The sequence below is a fragment of the Nipponia nippon genome, unplaced genomic scaffold, assembly GCF_047370975.1.
Source record: "Nipponia nippon isolate SJK-2023a ecotype South Korea unplaced genomic scaffold, ASM4737097v1 scaffold_1, whole genome shotgun sequence".
NCBI lineage: Eukaryota > Metazoa > Chordata > Aves > Pelecaniformes > Threskiornithidae > Nipponia > Nipponia nippon.
Window position 1 is genome coordinate 25,112,174 of NW_028262290.1, and position 24,990 is coordinate 25,137,163.

At 39.9% G+C, this 24,990-nt stretch overlaps 1 protein-coding gene and 1 long non-coding RNA gene across 6 annotated transcripts in view; one reads left to right on the forward strand and one right to left on the reverse strand.

Moving 5' to 3' along the window:
- Positions 1-24,990, reverse strand: part of CPQ (carboxypeptidase Q) — a 167,657-nt gene that overhangs the window by 6,048 nt on the left and 136,619 nt on the right. For all 5 annotated transcript variants that reach the window (XM_087734969.1, XM_087734961.1, XM_087734979.1 and 2 more), the window contains one exon: positions 24,774-24,975. In XM_087734969.1, the coding sequence (XP_087591095.1) occupies positions 24,774-24,975 (202 nt within the window). The remainder of the gene's footprint in view (positions 1-24,773; positions 24,976-24,990) is intronic.
- On the forward strand, positions 8,556-11,769 carry LOC148057271 (uncharacterized). The gene is made up of 3 exons (XR_015702918.1): positions 8,556-8,828; positions 11,488-11,563; positions 11,665-11,769. It is a non-coding gene; the product is annotated as an uncharacterized LOC148057271 (long non-coding RNA).

Genomic DNA, 24,990 nt, shown 5'->3' on the forward strand with positions numbered 1-24,990 from the left:
ACACCATAAACAAATTCTTCAAGTCAAGTTCATTCATGTCTTGAACTCATTTCATGAATCTCTGCATAACCAGCTATTTCGTACATGGTTTGATGCACTGCATAAGGCAGGTAAAAGCTTTAGTAATTGATACTGACAATGTATTTTCAGTAATCAGCTGTGTAAGGGTAACTTGATGAAAATCCACACACACACATCGAGGAATTCTGAAAAACGGCCCATCCCTTCTAGCTTCTGATCTCAGCATGAAATGCACAATGTGAATATTAATTAGCTGATGACCTGCCTTACAACATGTCCACACTAAACACCAATTCTTCACACATTATTAAGCCGTCTGTTACATTTTTTTCTTGCCAACTTAAGAAGATGCGATGCTGCTATTGAAGTAAAAGGATGAATGAATCACAAAATGAATGATGCGCGGGTCAATGATGACCACTGCTTCTTGTCAATCACTGTCAGTCACTACTGCCTTCACATGCACTGTTGTGGTAAGTCATCATTAGATTAAACTCTATTGCCAGATATTTAAGCATTAAAATTATTATCATTTGGGCAAACAATGACTGGAAAATTAGTTATTGATTATCAGAATGATTACCAAGGCAGTTTCCATAAAACACAGCTATCTTCAAAGGGGAAAGCATATAGTAACTCCTGAGTATTTTTCAGTGTAAAGCATTCTGCATTACATCTCTCCCTACATTTTCTTTTCTTTTTTATATCCCTAATAGCATTTGATCGCCAAAGGAAGCCAAATGTGAGTCTTGAAGTCAGTATATGTTTGCTGTACAGCCCTATCAATGGCTTCCCAGTTGCCTTTGCTTTCAAGTAAACTTCACAACACAACTATTCCATGAAACTTTCAAATACGATGGGAAATTCCCCACTGTTTGTGTAACCTCTCTTGGGTGTGCTGGGTCTTCAATATTACAGTTAGATCTTTGGGATACTGACCTCTACATGTACATTGCCATATATAGTGAAGTTAATATGCTAATGAATTACAATAATGTATAACTTTTTTAGGTTTCATTTTACAGTATTCCCTCGAGGAGCTGACAGAATTGCCACTCCACTATTTTACACAGTATATATACCTCTCCAAATAAAAAAGACTCCAGCTCAGAAGAACATAACACTCTAAACAGACAAGAGCGACTGCAGGATGAGAGAGGCATGCAGAGATGAAATGGCACATTCATTTTCTCACAGCAGCTGAGAAAGGAATAGATGCCAGACATCTGAGCCTAGGACAGTGCCCTGTTGAGCAAGCTGTACTACCTCCTAACAGTAAAGTTGGAAATGCCTTAACAAGGGATATTTTGCTCAATATTTCCAAAAGTTTACGAAGCTAAAAGAAAGGCTTTGCAAGATGACTTCTAGGTGTATCTATCTCTTGTATCTTCCAAGTACCTGTGTGTTCGAGCTTCATCTTCCTGTCAAGACAAATGTGCATACTATCAGAGGTACTGCTTGTAGTAAGATGTCAACACAAACACATGATCTGAAAACTTATTTTTATTTCTGCAGTGATTTTCCTGGCTACAAAAGACAGATTCCTTTTTTTCCCTGATCTATTAAAGAGTGCTTTTGTTTCCTGCTTTTTCCTTAAGAAACAAGAAAAACTTCTTTACTTCATTATGTTTATTCCAATCTCGGACTTTTTAATGCCAGTGACACTATTCAGGAATGTACTAAGAAACTACAATGCCTTAAAGCAAGACCTGATGAAATATATATGTCCTTTTCCTTTACACTGAGTACTTGGAATCAGGAAAAAAAGAGGCATCACAACCTTCTGTGCAGTTAAAAACTGCCATGTACCAGGAAAGCATAAAATACGGAACACAAGAAGCATTCCCCTCCTCACACCAGAGTGCTAACTCTGCTTCGTGCTCCTATGAAATGAGGGTGTGGGGGTACGCATATGTCCATACAGTAACAGAATCAATAGCCTCTCACTTCTCATAGCTGGAGCATTGCTGACCTGCGCATTTTAAAAGGTCAAAACTGCAGGGCAGAGGTGGGGAGACGCGTGATTTTTCCTTCAAAGGATATGTGTCAAAGAGTTACCAAAGGAAAAGAAACAGATAAAAGATATAAACAGGAATATAATTTAATTCTGTTTTTTATTTTCATTTTGTGTCTTTTTAAACCCCAGCAAAATCACAAATCTTAAATGGTCAGGCAGTAAGCCTGCTGCAATGGTAGTCTGTTTGGGCTGGGTTGACTGGAAGGCTCCCCCCATGCCACAGCATCCTCGGTGCTGCAAGCCCTGTGGAGCGCTTGGCTGCTTGCGCGAGGTGGTGCACAGATGTTTTGTGAGCTGCCCTCACTTAATTCCAGTCTTCAGAACTATTACTGTAATGAAAACCCAATTATTGCAGACGTGTTGCATGTATTTTGGTGCACATATTAACCTCTTCTTTCATGGAATACCCTGTAGTTGATAGCTGGCTTCAATGCCAATTATTTCCTTATCCATTTTTTAAGTAAGCAGAGGCAATGGAGAATGCTAATGCTGTTTAGCGGGGTGCTGACAGCATTAGTTCTCCTGTCATTTAGTCTCAAATGATGAAATCACAGGCTAAGTTGCTTGAGTTTCATGGCTGCAGACACGGAAATAGTTTCCAGTACAGAGCTTACAAATAACATTAGAAGCCCTGCTGTTTCACCTCCTGAGTCATTCTCTCAAAAGTCTTTAAAATTCATAATTCAAAAACAAGGCAGAGGGAAAGCTTTCAGTCGGTTGTTTCAGTGGCTAATTAAATGAGACTACAGTGTAAGGGAGACAATATGAAGTGTGCATTATTTCTTGTTTTGCTTAATGCATTTGAGAATTAATCCTCTGGATACACTAAAGAGACTAAATTACAGCTCAGGATTATCACAGTCACTTTTGCAATGCATTAACCTTTCACTCGTTGCGGCACAGGACCGGTGACAGCTGGGGATTCAATCTCAGCTCACATAAAATCCTGCGAAATGAGGTCTCAGGGAAAGAAGTTGTTCTACTCCATAGAGCACAGGTTGACTAGGCTCTAAAATAATATCCTAAACAGCTCTTGACTGTAAAAAAAAAAAAAAAAGAAACAGATGAAGCTTCAACAGTAAAAGGCACTGGAAGCTCTTCCTCTACTCATCCACCCTTTGTCTTAAATCAGCAAGGCTCTTCTTTTAAAAAAAGAAAATAAAGGGCTGAGTCTTCCTAGCTGGGTATTGAACAGCCAAGCACTGCCCAAACGCGACCCCACACTTGCAGGCTGGCTACCTCTGATGGAGAGATCCTCCACTCAGGCTCACTAATCCCATTTTTGCACCTATTTACATCTCTGCCCACCACAGCTCCCTGAGAAAAGGCACTGTGTGCCCCAGCATTTCATGTGACCGCACTACGGTTCTCGCTTTGTGAGCTGCAGAAGCAGCACCCTGCCTTTCTTTGTTCCCATTCTCCATACCTTCGATGGTTTAATACATAATACGCACCCTACCTCAGCAGCTTTTTCCCAAGCTGAAGCGTCCTCCTCATATGGAAACTATTTAATATCACTGAGGATGCAGGCTGCTGGTGACTTTTCTTCTCCCTTTTCTAATTCTTCACCATTCCCGAGAGAAGAAGCCCAAACCGCCCACAGACGCCAGTGTGTGAATGGACTCGTGATGTGACTGCGGCATACCACGACACATCACCTAAGGATGCTTTCTGTTCCTTCTCTCTTCCTTCCCCAGCAGCACAAATCACTGTTTTTTACCATCCCTGCTTATTGAGTTGACAATTTCCCACAGTGATTCCCAGATCCTTCTTCTTGAAAATAACTCATCTAGATCCTGTTGTCATGTATGCATAGCACATATACTGCATTACTCTGCATTTATTGACAATGAAATGTCGCTGGCTGTTGTATTACTTAGGCATTTTCTGCTATGAGATTACTGTCACATTTTCACAGTCAGCATCAGTTTTGATATGAAATATTTGAAGCAGTCATCAGTAAACTTTGCCAACTTGCTATTCACTCCCTTTGCAGCTAACATTGAATTTGATGAGCATCCAAAGTCCCCCAAAAAGGTGGCTGGGCAGCCTAATAAAGCCTTTCTCCTTTATGAAGACTGACAATTTATTTCCACCTTCTTTTAATCAGGTATTACTCTGCAAGAGGAAAATACCTCTTATCTCACAGGAGCTTATTTCTCTAAAGGTCTTTGATCCAGCAGCTTTTGAAGACTCAACTGTACTTTGCTGACCAGATCCAACTACAAAAACAGTTATAAACTCGTCTGAAAAAGCCCTGCTAGATTGGTGAGGCGTGACTTCTTTCTTCAAAAGCTACATGGACTCTTCCATTACTTTTGTATTTTCTGTCTTCGCAGCCCTTCTCTTGGCTCTGTGACCACCGCGGTTGAGTGATTCACAGATCCCTACTTAGGGGATTCCCTACTTTTCAATTTAGAAGGGTTATATACCTGTATTAGATGTCTGTATATGTATGTATACATTCTGTATATTTTAATATAGTTTATTTCATTTGTGCTTTCTTTAAAATGAGGTCTATGGCTACATATATTATGTAGAGACTACTTAACAAAGCTGATTGTTTTAAAATTGGTTGTTGGATTTATAAATCCTTTACATTTTGCATTCTCTGTTAAACACCACGTAAGAGGGATGAAAGTCATTGCAAAATTGACAATTTCTCTAATTTAGAATTATTTTTCATGTGTTTGTTTATGCCTCAGCTCAGCAAAGCAGTTAAAGTTTGAGCATGTGATTTATTTTAATGCCATTAAGCTTTAAATATCACACATGAGGGTCAAGTGAAGCACTTTGTAAGACTGTGACCCATGTAAACCATCTTTCCTAACCAAACGCATTTCTGCATGTCTCTATACTCTGTATAACTGCACCATGTAGCTGCTGTTATAAACTTGCTTAGAAACCCAAAGTATTGAAGTGCTTTTTCCACCGTCCTCTGCCAGCCAAAGAGCTTCCTGCTAACACCCAGCAGCAGACACTTGCTTCACCCTGTGCCAACAGCTTCCAAACCACCCCAGAAATTCGGTGGAAACAGGCACCCCCCGGACGGTTTGAAGGTCAGATGTGGGGAGAGGGAACTGTGAGAATGACCCACATATTGGGGTTTTGAGTAGCATTTCTGCCTGCAGTAACTGTTCGCATTCACTTACAGTTCAAGAAGCTTCCAAGTATTTTACAACAACGGCGTTATTTCCTAAGCCAAACTCGCAATCCAATTTAATGCCAGCCTTTAGGTCTGCTTTCCCAGAGGATGCTGGAGAAGGAGAGGAAACGTGCAGCTTTCCCTTGAAGTTCCCTTTGGGCTCTAACCTCCCCTCCCAGATAGGATCACAACTGGATGTTTAATCACAAAGTTCTTGTTGGGCCCTCCCCAGCAGGTAGCTGACTCCTAGAAATACCAATATTCATAGGACCCAACTAAGCACAGCTCTTTTCTGCCCAGATGGTGAACAAAGCCTGTTAATGACCATCCTGTTGCTTAACTAGTTATGAAAAAACAAATGGTCACCCTACTGTAAGTAAAGCACATCCTAAGCAAACTACAAGTCTGTTATATTTTATATCACTAAACAGCAACTGAGCATTTATAAAACCACACCAAAGGAATGAGCACTGTTTTTTACTGTCTCTTTACTGTCATACCCCATTGAGATTATCAAACTCTTCAAGGTCATGGTGGATTTTAGGTGTAGGACCATTAGACAAGGCTAGAAGAATACTATGACTATGATAACAAAATATCCTTCAAAAAACCTTTTGTTACTCTGATTAATGCATACTTGAGTTTTAAACCAATATAAGCTATTCCTAATAAATGTTAGATGCTCCAGATATTGACGATGAAATACCTCTTTCATTTGATCTACAAATCAGTGTATATTTAGCTAGTTCATTATTAATAGAAAAACAGAGGGGTACTTGAAACAAAGTTCAGATCTGATCTTATCGCAAGGTTCAGGGCTGTTCAGATCTGGCAGTTTTGAGCCATTTCTGAAACAAAGCTGTAGTAATCCTTCCCACTCTGGTCTACAGATCAAGTTGTCCCACAGGCTGTGAACACAAAGTAGCAGGAAGGAAAATAAGCAATTCTAACCATTCAATGTTCTTAAGCAATAAATTGCATATTTTTGTCAGCAAAGCTGCAAAGAAACAACATACTTTAAGAAAAAAAGAATTAAGGTACAATGAAGACACCTGCTGCAACACTGTTGTCTGCAATCTCAGAATCCTTCTTTGTTTTAATGCTTCATGAAATTACATGGGGCCCCATTTGGAAAAGAAAAGGAGAAATTAAAGGGACAGAAGGACAGAAATTCCTTACGCCTGCTCCGACTCTGCAGCATATCAGTAACTGTATGCGGGCTCTGGCTAATCCACACAGCAGAACTCACCCTAGAAGACGACAGAGTAAATAAAGCAATGTCCCTAACGAGCATGATTCTTCCAACCTGTAAATTTGAGTTGCTGTGATAGCTGTTTTGCCATGGTGCGAACACAGTGAGTGACTTGTCAAAATGCAAACATATTAAGAGTGAAACAGAAGTCACACAAGCTTAGAAAGAACACTAACAGAAGCTGACAATTAATTTTAAGTTGAAAGGTTAACCTGCTTGCTTTCAGCGACAGAGCCTCAGTCATACCAGTAAGTGAAAATAGCATTTGCCTTAAAGATAGGCTTACTGCATTCTCTGTATTACCATGCACAGAACATGCTGCTTTCTTATTAATTTGAGGGGTTTTTTTGTTTGTTGTCATTCAAATTAAATTTATATGGGTGAAAGCCCCATTATTAAAAAAAAAAAAAAAAAAGCAAAGACTGGTTGGGTGAAACTTCAGAGAAGCAGAACAAGGCATCAACGTGTCCAGCTGCCCCAAATGCCAAGCTGTGAGCATAGCTTTGAAAATCGTCTTCCAGATGCCATCTGACTATCTCCATCGCAATCACATTATTGCACAAATCAAGAATCAATACATATTTTTCACCATATGGGAATAAAAATGTCCAAGGCCCAATTTTAAATTATATGCTCGTGTGGCAGCTTTTACAGAAATTTGATGAGCAGCTCCAAATGCCACAACGTTTTACATATGATGCAACAAATGCATATAATTTGATAACAGTGACCAGACTCTACACAACACGGAGTGAACAAACCTCTATTAGTTTAAACACTCCCTACCATTCTTCTGATATATTGTGACCATGCTAAAACTTAGAGCAGTGTTTACAGCTGTACAAATTAAAGCCATTTCGATTTGGATGTAATCAAAGAAATGAAGCGCAAACATCCTCTTGTAAAGCTGTTTATGGTGTTACATGCAAACAACACCTATAGCCTAATGCAAAGGGGAAAAAAGAGCCAGTGATAACAACTGTTAGCAGCCTAGAACAAGTGATGTGACCTATGCAAGATTAGTACTGAATGATAATGATTTTGAGAGAAGCAAGAATTTAATACATTCCTTCAAAAAATCTTAATCTCTGCACTTGCCTTTCATAGGAGGCTCCCCAAATGCAAGTTTCCATAACCAGAACCCAATTTGACCAGCACCTGGGGCATTAAACCCAGATTAGGTGGAGTTTAATCCACCACCAATCTGCATTTCTTTTGATTACTGTACTAATATACACTTCTTAAATCAACTAAAATGTTTCTTATTCTTTGTTCATCATTAAGAGAAGTCTGAGAATATAGACGAACCTTACAGTCTATCAGAAAGTTCAAAATACTCAGGTTTCATTGGAAAAGAGTAGATATGACAATTGGTTCCTTCCAAATACATAAATTGAAGACTTTTTTTTACACAGCAAACACATACACATACATATACATACACATATACATATACGTATACCAACCCACATATAAATTAAAACCTTTCAGGAGCCAAGTGTGCACTTGCTAAATAGAATGGCATGCTGCAAAATTAAAAGGACTGCAATGACTACTCAGTCAAACTGGAATTAAAGGTCTTACCTAAAAATAACATCTGAATGAAAAATTTTTACACTCTGGCCAATATTTATTTTACTCTTACATCCTCACTTTACATCTTCACTTTAAAACTGACAGGCATTTGACAGTAAAGAAAAAGAGGTTGATTCTTCTCTCTTTAAGATCCACCGTTGCAAAATAGTCTTGCATGATTACTGGTTGAATAGTTTCCATTTCCCACTCCTACATGGACTGACACAAAAGAAAAACTGGCAGGTCTTATTAGTCCTGGGTAGCCCAACCTCAGACATAGCTAATATCAGGTTTCTCAGAAGAGGTGAAAAAAAGCACCACCTTTTCAGAAATGCAGCCATTGAAATCAGAATGCATTGAGTGAAGAAGGGAAAACTTTCCACTGTCACATATTCTTTTCAGGGTCAAAAAATACACAAGTGAGATTTTAAATAAGTAACTCATTCCAGGTAAGTACAGTCAAATCCTTCCGAGGCTGACAAACTGCCATCACGTCCCACCACTGCCAGCAGGGTCCACAGCTGTGACTCCAAAGGTGGCTCTGGGTTTGGAAAAACACAGTGTAGCAGAGAAGGCAATAATAATTACTTCAATAATTAGATTCTGTCTTGCACTGTGTATCCAGAGCCCAAGGCTTATCTGGAATTAGAAGAGGCACCCAGAGTGCCTTTACAGCCATCTATTTTAGCGAATGGAGCAGCCAAATATCCTGTTCTTGAAAGCGAAAGAGCAATAACACTTTTTCCTGTCTCAATGAATTTAAAATGCACTGCAAATCAAAAAGGAAAAAGAGAATGACTGGAGAAAAGCAGCAAAAGGTATGTAATAACACTATCCAAAATGGGGACACATATTCAATACTGTCCTATTTTTTTGCCGCAGAAAGGATGCTCTACACCCAAAACAGGGAGGCAGATGTTTTTTCCCAGGTAAGCCATAAGGAGGGCTGAGAGAGCGGCCCAAGCAACGATTCGCACAGCCTGGGGAGGTGAAGCCTTGACACGGCCGGCTGGGGAGGACTGACACAGGACACGGGCGAAGCAGCGATCCTGCCTCTTTCCACAGAGGCAGGAGAGCTGGCTCGGCAGGCAGGAGCTCTCACGCCTGTTAAGTTATTACAGGAGTGTTTCCTAGTGCTCTCTTAGCTCAGGCCCCGAGAACCAGGTACAGTCCCTTCCCGCTTGCTCTCTAATTAGAAACATGAAGTCATTACTTTGGCCAAGGGATAGTGAAATGAAATTGTTACTAGGTTGAGTATACCGAGTGAAAAAGTCTTTACAGGCAGCAAGATAATGTTCTCAAAAACACTGCACCATGTCTCGAAATCATTTTACCATTAATAGATTTCCTGGCAGCTACTCATCTGACTGAAAGAGAGGAGCTGCATGGAAAAGAAGAAAGAAAGCAAATGACATTTTTAACTGTGTGATGATCCCTTCTTTCCCCCAAGCATCCTGAAATAAAAGACATAAATGCAGAGCACTTGGAGGCTTCAACAGCATCCAGTGCATGTGCTTTTAATTGTGACTGCACATTAACATCTGCCCTAAAATCTAGCCAGCAGGTTTTGGTGGACAAGAAAAGAACCCATAGTAATTAGTAACTAAAGGAAGAGGCAGGCAGACTAATTAACTTTCCTCATTGCTTCCCATTTAGCACGTCTTAGGGATTTAAAATTAAAGACGTGTATAATTTGGGATGTTTTCAAGATTAAGATGTCTAAAACTTGTCGATTAGTTTTAGCTGCACAATGAAATCTGTTTCTTAGCCAGAAGTTAGAAGGGCTAAAATTGTTTGGGCCAAGAAAACAAGCTGCTGCAGCAGAGCATCGAAGCCCTGACATGTTCAGCCTGTGCTTCTCCTCCTCCAGCACAGCAAGAGAGCGAGAGCTGCCCTGTCAGACCCGACCTCCACGCTGCTGGCAGCTATGAGCTCCAGAGTAATGGTGGCCGGAGAGCTAATAACACTTCTGCGTAAACAGCTCAGGAACCTCCGCAGCATGGGGAAAAAAAAAAAAACACCCCAAGAATTAACTTAGGCTTTGCCAGTACTAGGGATTTTAGACATTAGTGGTCATCTGTTTCTGCAGCTTTCTGCATACAGGCTGTGAACAAAGACAACAAAATGAGACTGCGCTATGGCTTGCTTGAAACCGGTATAGACTGTGTAGGTACGTACTGCAGCCTACAAGCCTGCTGCCTGTTTCTCCAGGGGCTGTTATTAATGCAAGGGCCCAAGTCAGCCTGTGAGATGCACCAGTTAAAGCCCGACAGCTACAAAAACAACAACTGCCCAGCCTTCAGCAGTATTTTTCTAAGGACTTCTTTTGGTGACATCTGTACATGCTACATGTACATGGGGCCTTAGTTCTGCTCTGAAATACAAATGAAAACACACTAACAACTTTTTTTTCAAACCCGTTCAGCTTATTTCAGAGACTCTGTAATTTGGAATTGAAGGGCCGCTGCTGCAATGTCTCATCTGCTTGCAGATTTGCTTAGCATGTTTAAAGCACTGAACAGAAATAATACGCAAGGAGTCAATAACAACCATTGGTATCATTAATATTTCCTGCTTATCTCTGGTGTAAATCTGGAAACCAACTAAAAGATGCTTTGAGAGTAGCTAGCCTGGAAAGCTGAAAGCCTAAGGCTCCACACAACACTACCCCAGCCACTTCATCTTCCCTCTCCCCTTTCCCTTCCCATCTGCCCTACACTGCCTTTCAGCTCGGGCCAAGTGCTGCAGCGGGAAGCCGCAGGCACCCAGCTGCAGGATGAGGGCCTTGGATTTATATTATACGGAAACAAAGGCTCAAAGGAAACACTGCATCATAATTTACATCTAACACTTTAAATAACACGCAGAACATTCCTGCATCTAAAAGGCCACTGACTGTGAAGAGTGCTGTGAGCCTGGCTACCCAGATTATTTAGTGCTATTTAGACTATATGCAGACTAGCACTACTTAGAACATAAAACCAGCTGAACTGGGAAAAAAACCAAAGGTTCAGCCAGCCTGCTACCCTGTCTCTGATAGCACCCAATGTTGTAAGAAAGAATGGCAAAAAGAGAGTCTCTTTCCTCAGTATATGTGTCAGCCACCAACGGTTCATGGGCTTTCTGAACAGGAACTTGCATTCACATTGCTGTGTTGCACAGCCTTTGCTGGACCTTTCTCCCATGCAGTAGTCCATACTTTTTAAATCTGTGTTTGATCCTGGACTCCAAAACATCTTGTAGTGCTGATTTCCTCCATTCAATTATCCATTGTCCAGAGAATTTTGTCCTTTTGTCTTAAGTCTGTTCTCTGGTTAGTGTTGATGCTCTGATCCCCCAGGTATATTATAAAAGGTGGACTGTTGTTCTCTATAATGTAATAAGGCACTACCTATAATATAATATTATAGAGGATAACTATTGATCTTTTCTGTGCTGTTCATATACATCTCTCATGTACTTTTCATTTTTTTTCAGAGATGATCATAGTTTTGGTGGTGGCTTCCTCCTGAAGACATGACTGGACAATCCGATAAAACCTGGAACTAGCCTGGTTCGTGTCTGCATCAATTTCCAGAGAGTAGCTTGTACAGTATAAGGACTGGTTTGCTTTGATTAAACTAATAATTTCTAACCCATATTATCTTGTTGCAGTAATACACGATGCAAAGAACTGCAGTTTCATGGAATCCTTAAGACAGGCAGACAACGAAAAGCAGAGCTGGGAGAAGCTGGGCTTTTCATTTTGCAGCAAATGACACAATTCTGCTTTTGTCTTTTCCCAACTCAAATGAACATAAAAGGCACCCAAACTTTTCTCACAAAATGAAATAAAGCAGTAAAACCAAATACTCCAATCACGCACATTTTCTTGACTTAATACATATGTAAAATAAAAACCTTAAAAGATAGTTTCTATAATTGTTCTAAATTTTAACTAAATATTTATTATTAGTGGAACTCACCATTCTGCTTTTTTCTATTACAATTTCATCAAAATATATCTTGTTTATTCAAATCAATATTTCTCAATATCTTTCTTTCCTTAAAGGCTTGAAGAGCTCATCTACCTACAGAAACTACTTCTGTAATGCATTCTAACTATGAAGAAACCCCAAAACATACACCTAGGATCAATGCTTTTCATGCCAGTCACAAAAGCACTGTGATCTCCAGATACTACCAGAACAGAGCATGATCCAGCACCTCAGTCTGTGTCCTCAGTATGCATGATGGCTCCCTTTGAACTAACTTTCTGATCCCATGAAACATGTATAAAAACTCAAAGTTATATTAATTAGAAAGGACACCAGAAAAGGCAAAGAAAATTATGTATATTATAAGGTTGGTCCAAACTGGATGCACAGTCTACTTAGGGAGTAAAAAATGGAAGGATCTATAAAGTGGGGCACCACAGGGGTCCGAGACTGTTTGATATTTTGTTTATAGACCAAAGCAATGGAGTAGAGTCTTCCTACGCTAAGAGATGACACCAACCAGGGACATACAGCAGGGACACTGAGGGCAAGATGAGAATTTGTTAAGCGATCTTCACAAACTGGCGACACTTAAAAAAAAGAAACAGGATGTTGATCAGTAGGGGCAAGTATAAACTACTACATCAAGAAAGGAAAAAATGAACTTCACATAAAAGCCAGCTGCAAGAGGAAATAAATAACCATGCCTCTGGGTTCACAATGGAAAGAAAAGAGAGCTAATGCACTTAAATTGCAGCAGGAAAGACTTAGGTTAGATACTAGAAAAACCTCCCTAAGCACTAAGAATAGCACTGGGACAGACCGGCTGGTCTATAATGTTTCCATTATAGTAAGTCTTCACGAACAGCATAAACAACTGTGAAAGAAATAACACAGGCAATAGCGAGACCATGTTGGAAAGGAGGATGTTTAGAGGCTCTCTAGAGACCTTCTTGCCAGCTCTGTGGTTCTTTGAAATCTCGTCTGTTTGTACACATTTCTGAACTAGCTCCTTAACAGACTACAGATCTTCTTTCTCTGGCGCTTGACTTGACCCATGGCTACAGCCAAGTTTGGCCTGCAAGGCAGAGGGAAATTCAGGATCACTATTCCAAGTGGACCTTGTATGCAGCATTAAACTAGACATCAAACTCCTGCAGTAACCTCGTTGCATTTTATGGACAGCCTAGAAATAAGAACATTACATCAGAAAAATGTCCTGCTCCTACATATTTCACATGAACTGCAATGCATGTATGTGTGGAAAATACTGCTAAAAGTCCTGCCTCTAGAAGTTTCCGATTTAGGGAACACAAGGCATAAAAAATTTTGAAAATCACTTCTGTGACCTCACCAGTGCTAAGTTTAGTTTTCGCTTCTCCACATCTGTCTGCTCAGTGATGAGCAACTGAGCGCTGATGTTTCTCAGCCTGCTCCCAGCACCTTCCACTGTGCTTTGGTTGTTGTTGCTGTGGGTTTGGATTTGGGAAGGAGGGGAAGCAGGCAGGCAATCCAAACAATCCTTGTTTAGGTAAAAACATTTCACTTTAGGATTCTTCACAATAACCTCTGTCCTCAGATAATTTTAGTCTTTCTGTCTTGTATCTCTAATTTACTTTTGTAAGTTGCTTCCAGTAGCTTCCAGCCGGTGAGGTGTTTGTATGGTACACATCTCCAAGGGAATTGGGGATAGCTGTAAAAATGCCAATACTCTAAACCCTCATGTCTCTGCTCGTAGGGATGGACAATCTACCCTTTGAGAAACCAAGCTGCTCAACTTTCCCCTCCACAATGCCACATTAATGGTTTTCAACTGCTTCCAATTTTAAAAACCATAAACATTTTCTAACACATGGATGATCCCAACCGACAACAGATGGATAACCAAGCCCACTGACAACAAACTTGCTCACTTCTTAGCAGCAGATGAAGTTGTACATTTTTAGGAGTAATCCACAATCCCTCAGGAGTCTGGAGACCAGAGTCTGAAAATCCCTGCTTTCAGCTATTTCTTTACTTCAGCTTTCTTTAAAAACAGCAGCAACAGCTATAAAAATTCTGCTGTCCCAGAAGGTCATTGCTCAGGTTTAATATAGTTAATAGAACTGAACTGTTTTAAAATCCAGTTTAGCCAGCTAAGCAACAGGAAAAGTGCCCATTTTCTTTGGTGGATTTCCAAGCCCTACATGGTGATTGAGACAGCGCTGCCACGGGCACTGTAAACAGCCGAGAGCTGTGGACAGACTGGCTCTGATGGATAATAATTCTTAATTAGGTTTTCTGGCTCTTTGGATGGAGAACTTGAATAAACTGCTGGGTGCGTTGAGGTGCACGCTTTGTCCTTGCAGACAGATTTGTTTATGTGTCCCTAAAATACATTTGTAGGAAGCTCCTTCCACATATACCACTATTTTCTTTACATGCATCCATAACATTTGATCAGGTAAAGCTGCTCTTGTGCTAAATAAATGCAAGGTCTGATGATTCCAGCAGGAGATGGACCAGCTTAATTAGGAAGGGATTGAAGACTCCTTCCTCTTTATTGCACCTTACAGAGAAAAAGTAGCTCCTCAGCACCCCTCACGTAACTGCTATCATTAGGGAAACTGAGGAAGCATAAAATTGTTCGGTGATGATGGCAGCCCATGTTGGAGCCAGAACAGTAACCCTGTACCTTCTCTCTTGCATTCCTATGCAGCCCATGATCATTTCTTGAGGATGTGCCACTACAAAATACAAATGTATGTTCAGTTTCTTTCACACTTAGTGTTTTTCCGGCTGGATTGACTGAATTATTACATGAAAACACACATAGTCTCATTGGAAAGACAGATATCTGGGGAAAAAAAAGTCCTCAATAAATTCTGCTCTTCAGAAATTCAGTAGCACTGTGGACTAGATCTGTAGAATCAGTTTTGAAGAGAAACAGTTAGAAGGGTTCCCATTTTGAAGTTTATGAATGGTAACAATTTCCTGGAGAGAGTGCCACTGAAATAATTTTGAACTTGCTCCTTTGAGGAAGATGTCTCTATAAATGATTTCTGAGCTTTGTATTTGTTCAGCTAGGTCTACTATCAAAAGCATTCTTCAGAAGCCTCAGACATTTATACCTAAAATGTCACCTGCAAATGCAAGCGTGATGAGTTTGCTGCTTACGGAAGGGATGAGTTTTCTGCATAATATCTAAAGCTCTGTCACTAAAAAGCTTTCTGATCCTGGATCAAAAACATACTTGGTTCAAACCTCCAATGTGCCCTGCACAGTCAGTCAAGATGTTTTTACAGCCTCCTTTCCATGTAAAACTTTTAGATTGCTTGGGAAAAAATGCTGTGGAAGTGCTATATTATTTGCTATACTAGCTATAATGAATAACCAGAGAATAGTAAGATAGTAATCGCTGTGGTTTAAATTTTAAAGTAACTCTCGGGTCTCTGCCTGGCGGCAGAGTTGAGGAGAAGGGGGAACAGGTACTACTCATGGTATAGGAACATGAAATTAGGGCAAATACAAATTAATCGTACTGGATGGGCTGCATGAAGGGGCTGGTCAATGCCACTGAGAGGTTGCTTTCTATCATCTCAGAAAAGTTGTGGCAATCAGGGGAAGTCTCCAATGACTGAAAAAAGGCAAATGTTATGCCCATTGTAAAATAAAAAGCAGCAGGATCCCAAGAACTATAAGCCAGACAAACTAACCTCAGTCCCCAGGAAAATCATGGACTGGAGGGGCGAAACAGAAGTGGGTGGAAAATTGACTGGACCACTGGGCTCAAAGGGTAGCTATCAACAGTTTGAGGTCTAACTGGTGGCTGGTTATGAGTGTGTGACCCTCAGGGGTCAATGCTAGGCCAGTACCCTTTGCATCTTCAGCAATGACCCAGACGACAGGGATGGCCTGCGTCTTCATTAAATTTGTGGAAGAAGCACTTGTGTATGCTGGAAGGCAGAGCTGCTGTTCAGAGAGCTCAAAATTCAGGAGCGGTCTGACAAGGACCTCAGAAAATTCAGCAAAGACAAACCCAAAGTCCTGTACTGGAAGAGGGCAACCCACTGCAACAGTAGAGGCTGGAGATGCACCAGAAGGGTGGCAGCTCTGCAGAACAGGACCTACAGGCCCTGCAGGACAAGCGGCATCAGTGAGACCTTGTGGCAGTGAAGGCAACATATGGGGCTACATTAGCAAAAGGGTAGGCAACAGGTCCAAGGAAGTGATTTTTTCTACATATCACATCTTCTTTTGGGCCTCCAGTACAAGAAAAGTGGGAACAACATGGACAGAGTGGACCCACACTAACATAACCACCCTGGCTGGATGATCAGCTTGGCTCATCTTTCTTTATCATTCCAATAGCAATTACATCAGCTGTGTTTTGTTTTAACTTTAAACTTGATTCCAAACCACCAATGGAAACTCTGAATAGCTGAGGATGTACCAAGCCCTGAAGAATCCCATTAGAAACACTCACCATATGACTTCATAGAGTAAACTACTTGGAGAGCTGCAAGCCAGATCTTAATCCATTTAACCTGTGTCACTCCCATCAAGAGTAGCTTATGCGTGGTCTTCCTGGAATGCTACTGAACTGTTTATTTTTTATTCAGTTTTTAATACTGTTGCCATTACAGTTTGTTTTCCAGGAATGAAATCCACAAATCCACAGATATTCCTGCTGTTGTTCCTAACAGCCATTCTGGATCATTACACATCTGGTGAGAAATCTCCCAACATTTCCACACTATGAATGTGTCTTATTTTTCATACAGTCAAATTCCAAAAAAGTAAAAAAAAAAAAAAAAAAAAAAAAAGTGGAGAGAATCACATTTAACTTTCACACTTTTCCACTGGCAAACACTTTCCACCTCCAACTTCCTTACAGAACACAAATTAACTCCCTTTTTTTTTCTATTTACTTCATTATTTGCATGAGCTTCAGTGAAGTCGGGGACAGTTCTAGGAATAAGGCTTAACTAACTTGTACTTCCACACTGAGCTCTATGTGTTAATGTAGGGCACTTGTTTTTTTAGGATCAAAAAATGGCAAATGCTTCCATATGAAAAGAATATTCCCACCCACAGAAACAGAATGCAGCTTTCCTACACAGCAAACAATAGAGAATTAACATGCCTCTCAGAGGCACAGCCAGAATAAAAACAACCACACCCCAAATCCAAATAAGATTCTCAGTTAGATATTTTCAGTGTTTCTTTTCGGAGACAGAGCATATTCTCCTACTAACAAGGTGAGTGGCAGGAGCAAATCTTTGAAACGTTTAGGAATTTTGTGTGCTTACAGAAGGAACCTATTTAATAACAGGTTCTTTTACGCCAATCCACCTCATGTAATTTTTTGAAGAGTAAGCCTCTAAAAGTAAGGAAAAAATTCAACCTTACTGATACTCACAGAAGGAATAGTGACAAAATATCTTTAAGAGAAAGAAGTCCACTAACCAAAAAGTGCGAGAACCATTAGAATTTACGTTTTTATTTGAAACACCTTTAAGTTTTCATTACTAGATTAATGAGCCTATTTAGTATTTGTATAGTGTTGAATGCACTGGAACAATTTTACTTCTTCTAGGATTCTGAAAGGCAATCAGAATGTCAGTGTTTCAAACTAATTTATTGTAATAATAATATAAGATTATTTTAAAGCTGCCTTGCCTCAGTTTTTTGAAAGATAAATTTATTGTGACCACCAAGAAAATTTTGTCAAATAAAATGCATCACAGATACTGAAGAAAACAAAGTAACTAGAAATAAAAGAAGAAATTCAAGCTGTTCAGCAATGTATGATAGACTTTGCAAATATTGTTTGGTTTCACAGTTCAAATTTCCCCTGGGATTGGCAAGTTAATAATAGTTTTATTTTTTAAATTGTAATTAGGATTATCTAAATGTTGTACAAATCAAAGACAAGAGCTTTTGATATTCAAAAAGCTAGTCTGTGTGAAATAGGTAAGGATTAAATTGGGAAGGAGGCATTTCATTATGGAAAATGCTTGTAAGATTTACTGGCAGATTCACAGATTTTTTAAGGCCAGCAAGACCCATTACCATCTAATCACACCTTCTGAATAACGCATGGCAAAGAACCTCACCTTGTAACTACCGCATCAAGCCCATTCCTCCTGCTTGAATTACCCTTTACTTTTTGAAGGACACCCAAGTCTTCTTTTACACTTTCAGAATGATGGAGAATTCACCAAGTCTGCAAGGTGTTTCTGTAGCTCACTAACCTTACCGGAAGAAGGTGTCTGCTTTCTTCCACCCTGAATTTGTTTAGACTCAGATACACTGAATTGCTAATGGACTATTTTTTAAAATAAGGAAGAAAGATGCTGTAATTAGAAAAACCCCTTCCCAGCATAACATGTATGCTGTAGTTGAGTCATCACTTAACATAGTTTTGCATAAATGGAGAGAGATCTAAAGTTTCCCTTTTCTCACTGTAAGGTACGATTTCTAGATTCTGAAGTCTTCCCGCAGTTCTTTTCTGATCTTGCTCTCACTAAAATATCACTAACGTTGAGTGAAGTAAAATCACCTAGTACTACCTGCTAATTGCAGCATCTGCCCTTGACTGTGTCAACCTTTCTCTTCTTTGTATTTTTATCAGCCTCTATAAATTACTCTTAAAACATATTACTGAACAGTGGGAGCTCATAGTTAAGGTAGACTTCAGCAGGTTCATTCAGAAGTAGTTTTCATTTTTGTCAAAATAAGTGTGAATGAGCAGTTTTCAGGTATTTGCTGCAATTACGAATTATTTTTCCCCAAAGATGACACATTATTTTTGACTTGACAGGACCGCCCTGTGCCCTCACATTAGAAATGTACATGCTCTAATGAGAAATACATGACAGAAGCCCTCTTAAAACTACCAGTAAAATTTGCATTTGGGCACTGTGCCTGATCACCCAACTCCATCCCTCTCCCCAACAGTACTATCCCAGCTGAGTATTTGCATGCTTTGTGTCTAGTTTACATGAAACAAACAAACTTCCAATTCCGATGCTTCCTGTTAATTATTAGAAGTAGTCCCATACTTCCAATATGCCAAAACAAGACTCTTGCCCAAGCAGAACAAAGGTGGAAAGAATTGTACGTAAAGTACGGTCAAGCTTGTCTGGTAGTCAAATAGCACAACTAATAAGAAAATATACCATAATTTACAGACTAGTCCTTTCATTAAATGATTAGTCTCAAAGACTTTATTAACTTTATTAAAAGCAGAAAAGGTCATATGAAAGGCTAATATAACTAAGACATTATGTTAAACTATGAGCCTTTTAAGGTATCCACCTTCATAAGAAGTTGCAGCATATTAAATTTATTTAATTAATCTAGAGTAATTTCTAATTTCAAAAGCCCATTTTTATGGAACAATGATAAATTAGAGCATAGATGAATTATTTTACAGATTAATACACACAGTTCTTTCTGCAATCAAGATTTTAAATGGTTCTAATAGCTGCAGCACTTATAGTAGGTTCTTTAAGTGCCAAGCAATTATAATTGTTCTCTTAGCATACTGGTTTAATTTAATACCTCCCAAGTTGCAGAAAATTTTGACTTCTGCAGTGGAACACACTCATTCACCATATTTCCTTTCGGAATGATAAAACAAGATATTTAAAAGGAAATGAATGACCTGGAAAAAGCAATATAATGTTGCTAATTATCACACAAGAGTGCTGATATATCTCAGACTCATTGAGATCAAGATTCAGGCAAGATATAGGTGTAGACCATAAGCCCCTTACCCCTCATTTTTCATGCAAAAATAAACCAGGCCCATAGTGGCTGGTGTTGGTGGTGTGCTTCAACACATGCCCAGAGCAGTGGAAATTCAGCAAGTACAAAAATGTAGCAACTGTGGACTAACTAAAATTAGCTCAGTACCTGTAATACTATGTGTAAAGCTAGTATTGTGAGTAGTGTTTAGGAATTTTGTCCAATTTTTTGGTCCATGAGCAAGCAGGAAACATTTAACCTGTGTTAGTCACTTGGTCAAATAACTGAAGCTCTCCACATGATACCCTACATTAAACATCTCAGATCACGAATCACACAAATGCTACATATTAAAGTGAGGAAGTTAAGTTTAATGTCTATTTTTAAGGAAACCTTTTTCTCTTTCCCTCATCTTATAGGAAGGTCTTCGTCAAGTGAAACGTCCCTTATCTGCGCACAATCAAGCCACAGGCTTTTCAGCTTGGCCTATGAAGTCCTAGACTATGTGAATCTGATTTTTCCTCTTTTTCCTTACAGTTTTTATTCTTTTGACAATAAAAAAAAAGCTGAGAAACTGGATCCAAAGAGTCTGCCCAAGTCTGCAGAGAGTATGAGGCAGGTATGCTGAGGGGCAATGCTTCATGCATCACAGTGGAGTATCACTTCCAAACAGCGATATAGCCAAGAGTGAACAGAGTTTACCTACTTATAATTTGGGAAATAGAGAGTTTACCCAATTCTTCATGCCCAGCTGACAACCTCAAGTCAGGGAGTTTTCCCATTCCACCACTTTCTCAAACACGCCTCTGGCTGACACGGAGCAGCGGAGCTGGTTTGGCTCAAGCATGCCGGCAGGCTCGCACTGGAGTTGGGTGCTACAAGGGATGATGGGGACGGGGGGACAGGTGGGCAGCTTGCTCCAGAAAAGGGGTGGAAACTTAAGTATTTGACCTCTTAGGTAGTAAGTAAGGAAACCATGCATGTCAAAGTCTGGTGTCTAAGGGCCAAAATACATCTTATTTCAGATGAAAGTAATAAAGAAGCACTATGAAAATATAAAAATGAGAGAAATGATATATGATGGTATTTGTTTGCCACCTCCGAGAAAATTACTAATAGATTGGGTTAGCAATGAATTTTTGATTTCTGAAGAAACACTAAAGTTAGATGAGCTACTGGTTTATTAGTTTCTGGAAGAATAATTCATCCTCTTGTGTAATGTAACAAAAAAGCAAGACACCGTCACTGTGGAGACAGAGAGGCACGAACAACCATCCAGGTTCAGAGTGACATTGTAAAAAGGAGTTTCACCTTTAGGTCACTGGTTGAATTTTAAATAGAGGAGTTGCCACATGCCTTTTGGGAGTTGTTTGATGTCCTGGGTCAGCTCGATCTCAAATACAGCTCAGTTTCTAAAAGACAAGTGTTCCCATCATAAGCACTGCAGCAACAGATAACCCGGCAGAAAGGAGCATCCTTGAACCAGCTCTCCTGGAAATACTGTGTCACAACAGCCTTCCCTCTAAAACATAGCAGAGAACCCGTTTTCCTCTCTCCTAACACCTAAAGCTGAACTAATGCTCACTGGATACCATAACACAAATAGAATCACTTCATTCCCCTTTCTCAGTTTCTGAAGGTTTGCAGGGAAGGCTGACTCAGCCCCGGTGCTGTTACCTTAGGACCTGGTCTAAATCATGTTCAAAGCATCCTTGTCATCATCAGATACCTTGCTTTTTCAACAAAAATACCTAAGCGCTGGTCTAACAGGGCTTGCTTAATGTTTTTTTAACCCTTTCAGACACTGAAGAAGCCTGTTGTGAGAAAGTATGCAAAGAAACCAAATAAATAAACCCGACCAACCTGTTTCCCCACCTATACTTGCAAACTCTGGCCAAACTTGATTAGGACTCAGTGTTGGAAAGGAACAGCTTTATGTGCCACGGTTTAGATGTATCCCTAACTAAAAACAAATACGTAATTGAACCCTTAAAAAGAGAGCTGAGGAAGATAATTGTATAATTAATAAAGGAGCAGTCTTAGGACCAGTGGTCACCTCAAACTGTAAAACCACAGCGTAAAACATGACACCACAAAAACCCCATTTCATTTGATTTATGCTTCATGAAAAAGCAAAACAAATGTTATACAAATATTTTCAGTAGCTGAAAACTGGTTATCACTAGAAAAACACAGCTACAGACATTCCTCACTGCTGGGCTGAACTGTTCTTAAAATAATCCAACGTAAAGGCCACTGATGGAAATATTTCTAACACTCCACAGTCACAATGCATTAAACTGCTGTGTTTGGTGCAGATCACCTTGCTCATGCTTTAGAGGTATTAGTTAAGCTTCAGTCTATGGTTTGCAAAGCACTCTGAACTCTCTTGGCCTCTCTCACCCTAAAATCTCAGAATAGTCACCGCTGTCTTCTTGCACATGCATTTAAGTAACATTACGAATGATGTTTCATTGCATGCCCATTGAAAATAAACATGCTGGAAATTGCAGAGAGTAAGGAGCCAGAGTCACTTCGCCTGTCTCAGGAGCAGCTATGAACAGCTCTGAAAAACACACGTCCTGTTGCCGTCTGCAGATCTTTCAGACCAAAAGGAGCAGGAGAAGCAGAATTTTAATAGCATCCAAAAAGGCAAATCCCAGAATCTATTTAGCACCGAAAAGGAGAAAAATTCTAGAGAAATTATGTCAGAAACCATTCTTATTGTTCAAGAAGTACACCGTATTTTCTCTCACTGTTGCAGAAACAAACCCACGAAGTGTATTTTCAAGAAAATATTTAAATAAAAACGATGAAGTGTCAACACTTGACTGCTTGTTTAAATTGGACAAAATTATAAAAGCTGTTACAGTGTGTTCAATTTGTTCCAATGTTATTATATACCATAAGGGCTCATTCGAGCAGTGAGAATACTGCAGACAAGGCATGAAGATTACAAGATGTCTTAGCCTTCTCCCTGATACAGTATGAAATACAATCTAAAGCAGCCGAAATTCTTTTAGTGGAGCAATTCCTTCCCTCCGGGGCTTGATGGGGAAAAAAAGAATCACTGTTCCTTTATGCTGCAAGAACACTTTGTTATTTGCTTAACGGGAAGTTAAATGAATCAAAGCTTCAGACAGCAAAAAAAGCCACCATCAATTAATGTGCCAAATTTTTAACAGGAAAGCAAATCAGATTTATTTAAAAACTGAGGTCTCAGTTGTGGTGTATTTATATTTTCCCAAAGTTGAGCTTAGAGTTTGTGATATTTTTCATAGTTTATGCTTTCTGAGGAGTACGGATGACTATAGGAGAGGGTTCCCGTTTCTGCCCTGCTCCTGCTGAGTGTACTTTACACACATAGCCCAGGTGACTAATCAAGAGGACCATGGCAGGCTGTAGCTGTTTATGCTCCAGGTGCACCTCAGGTGATGAACAGTGGTGTACAAGAGCTCAATACACACTGTCATCACAAGCACCACTCACATTATCAACTGAAAACAAGGCATTTCAATGTTAAATTTTTCTTTCTTCTTCCATAATCTGTTGCACTCAGGATGGGAAGCACAATGGAAATCCCCAAGGACCATCTGTAATGCTTCCAACACCTCACCTGGGAAATAATTCTGATACACTTGCATTTGCTAAACACGGGCCAAGTGGTGAGTTCTTATATTCCAACTACAGCACAGACATGTTGGTCTGAAATTCTAGACCAGATGTCTTTGCATGGGTGCTTACAGGCTGTGGAGGACGATGCATGGCTACAGCCTCTCAGCAGTGCTTACAGTCTCTCAGCTCAGCTCAACTCAACTCAGCGCATGGTCCTAACGCTCATGTAAGGTGCAGAGGCATCTTACAGAGCCTAGGAACATGAGTGCACACCAGTGTCACAGCTATATGACATTGCACCGAATAGCTTGCACCTCACCTGGAAAGCAGCACACCAGCTGAAGATGAATCCCTAGCTGTTTAATAATACCCATTCATCCATTCTTCTTGCCCAGCATAGATATTTTGCTTTGAAAGTTAGATATTCGTACATTTATCAAAGCAGTCAACTTTAAGGTATCTTTGTACACCCTAGGTGAGTGAGAAGCAAAGGTTCTGCTCATAAATAAGAAGCACATATTCCACGACCCACTGTATCTTCCACAAGACCAAGTAAGAAACCAGGCAGTTAATCAAATATTAAAAGATTCTAAGCATATTGGAACTACTAGTAAAACTAGCATGAGAAATGTGCCAGCCTACTTCAATCATAAAACACCGGAGGAAAAGAACCTTAAAATTTTTACACTGATCATAATTTTTTAAGTATCAGTGTTATGAAACTTTTTTCTTTGTATTATTATTCAAGCGTGGAAACTGCCATGGAAATTCACTAAGGCTTCACCCAGGTTGGCCTCTAATTGAGACTCTTGTGCTCTGCAAGCCCTCGTGCTAGTGTGGGGTCTCCTGCACGGGGGGCTGCCAGTGGTGGAGCTCTCTCACAGCTTGCAAGCCTCTGCCAACCAGCTGCTCCTCACTGGGAGCCAGATACAATACTCCAAACAAACCCCTAAACCAGTTCAAACTTCACAGAATTTTACCCCTTTAGCACACCTTAATGCCCCATAACCTTTTAAATGTCACATCTCAAAAACATTGTTTCTTCAGCATACAAAACAGGGAGAAAAAGCCCTGTATTTCAAAGCCAAAATAATAATAGTAATAAAAAAATTATTTGTTCTGCATTGGAGAATTCCCCTCTGCCTGAGTTTACTATTTATAAACCACCAGTCTGGGATTAATTATTATAAATCCTTAAAGCCGAAAAGAAGATTTCAGGCATGTTATGCTACGTATAATCTATACCATTATTAAACTGCAGCTCAAATGCACTTTATGTCCTATTTCTGTTGGTCACCTTATAGCATTTCAGCATTTTACCTACAGTAAATTTTACTCCTTGAAGGAAAGCATTTCTTACTATTTTCAAAACACCAGACCACCCATCTGACATGCCACTGCATGGGAGGAGCAGTGTCACCTATAAAGCATGCTCACCAGGCACCCCGTCTCTCATCCAGTAATCGATGTCCATTCCATCTGCGTCATCGTAAACATCCGTAACATTGATGGGCTGCAGCAGTGTCATGATCTCTTTCACGATGTCCCGAGCTTTAGCATTGCCAGTAAAACCCAGTCCAGATGGCTTGAAGGTGCCCTCATCAGACTCCATGACGATATCAAAGTTGGAGATATTTTCCTAAACATGTAAGGA